At 40.1% G+C, this 1,717-nt stretch overlaps 1 protein-coding gene across 1 annotated transcript in view; it reads left to right on the forward strand.

Annotated features, from left to right (window-relative positions):
- LOC102200552 (potassium voltage-gated channel subfamily S member 2) overlaps nucleotides 1-964 on the forward strand; it is a 10,879-nt gene extending 9,915 nt beyond the window's left edge. Inside the window, exon 8 of the mRNA XM_005753674.1 lies at nucleotides 857-964. Within this exon, the coding sequence (XP_005753731.1) occupies nucleotides 857-964 (108 nt within the window). The remainder of the gene's footprint in view (nucleotides 1-856) is intronic.
- Nucleotides 965-1,717: the final 753 nt, after the last annotated feature.

Consider the following 1,717-nt stretch of genomic DNA (forward strand, 5'->3'; position numbering starts at 1 on the left):
CTGATTATTTAAGACCTTGTATGTGAGGAGCAGGATTTTGACTTGGACGTAGATAGCCGTCTGTTTTATCTCAGAAAACTAATGACTGTCAGTGTTTTTTTTTCCATATTTTTTTATTCATGCTATAAGTTACATATATAAAATATATGCATGTTATTGCTTTGCGGTCCGATTGAAACGGTCTCGCACGCGGCCCGGAGGCCGGACGTTCCCCACCCCTACTTTAAACTGTGTTAAATTCTGCTGTGTTGTCAGATTGTGTTGCTCATTGCTTTCAGTAAGAAGTTCATGTGATTGTTGGCAGGATTATAAAAAGTTATGGGCAGAGTTCCCTAAAAACGTTACAGGAGACGGGACACATCACGTCAAAATGTCATAAATACAATAAAATCAAACTGTAATAATCTGTTGACATTCTTGAGATTTTCTTATTTCAAAGTGATTTCACATCTAGATGTCCTGAAACCAGGAACTGAACTCATCCATTATACGGAGGACTTTCAGCTTGGTGGAGGAGTGCGGCAGTCGAATACAAACATTTGTAGTTTTCGAAATCAGTATTTCCACACGTTCTCTTCTAGTCTTCTTAGAAAACCTTCTTTTATGAGTTTTTATGAGGAAGTGCAAAACTTTAGAAGTAGAGTCACATTTACAGAGACAAACATTTTGTCAGGCGAGCTGCAGACACAAAGTTCACATCAAGAAAAAACACAGATGAGTGTTTTCTCCCGCTGGGCGGGAGTGGCGGTGGGTGTTTGGCTGTGACGCTGTCACAAATTGAACCTCAGTTATTGGATCGTGACAGATGAGGCTTTGTGCACAAACACATCTCAACCCCTCCATGTTTTATCTGCAGCACAGCTACCGTGAGGTGGGCATCCTGCTGCTCTACCTGGCCGTGGGAGTGTCCGTCTTCTCGGGTATCGCCTACACTGCTGAGTATGAAGAGGTAAAGTTTGACTGACGTGGGGTCGCGTTCCTCACTGGTGGAAATCATTTCACTTTTAGTTTGTGTTCAAATAAATTCTTTGAATTTGCCTTTTAAAAGTTTAACATCTTAGTTTCAGTGATTTCAGTGTGAGTCTGTTTGGCGTCCGGTTTTACAGCCATCATCAGTTTACAGTTTGAATGTTTCCAAAACTTTCTGAGCAGTTTGAATTCCTCTCAGTATAAATGTCGGAATGCTAACACGGCGATGAACGTAGCAAACACTACATTGCGAAATGTTCGGCGGATGCTACGGTATGAAGACGGAAAACATGGCTACACACTTCAACCAACTACTCAGTTACTTTGTAACAAAGTCTTTGTGTTAATACTCACTCGTGTTCCTCCGGCCAATGAAATCCTTGAGCTGATTTTCATGACATTTGGCTAATTAAAAGGTTTTGGCTCACAGAGCGTTTCACTTTAATTAGTGTCGTTAGACGCTGATAAATCCTTCACAGCGTAATCAAGCTGTTAGCTTTGCTTTGGTCTGTAACAAATAAAAATATCAGTGAGTGAACAGTCGAAGTGGCAGTTATCCTGTTTTTCAGGGACATCTGTGATGTTGGAAGACACCTGTTGGTGTAATTACTAATGATTCAATTCAAAGAGCACATTAGTCCGTGTGGTCAGAGGTTTGTCTTTATCTCTTCCTCTTGAAAATTAGAGCTTCAACTTTGTTCTGATAGATTTTATATACCAAAGTATTTTATTATTTAATTGTGTTCTT

Source organism: Pundamilia nyererei, unplaced genomic scaffold, assembly GCF_000239375.1.
Source record: "Pundamilia nyererei isolate P.nyererei 1_Seehausen unplaced genomic scaffold, PunNye1.0 scaffold00449, whole genome shotgun sequence".
Classification (NCBI taxonomy): Eukaryota; Metazoa; Chordata; class Actinopteri; order Cichliformes; family Cichlidae; genus Pundamilia; species Pundamilia nyererei.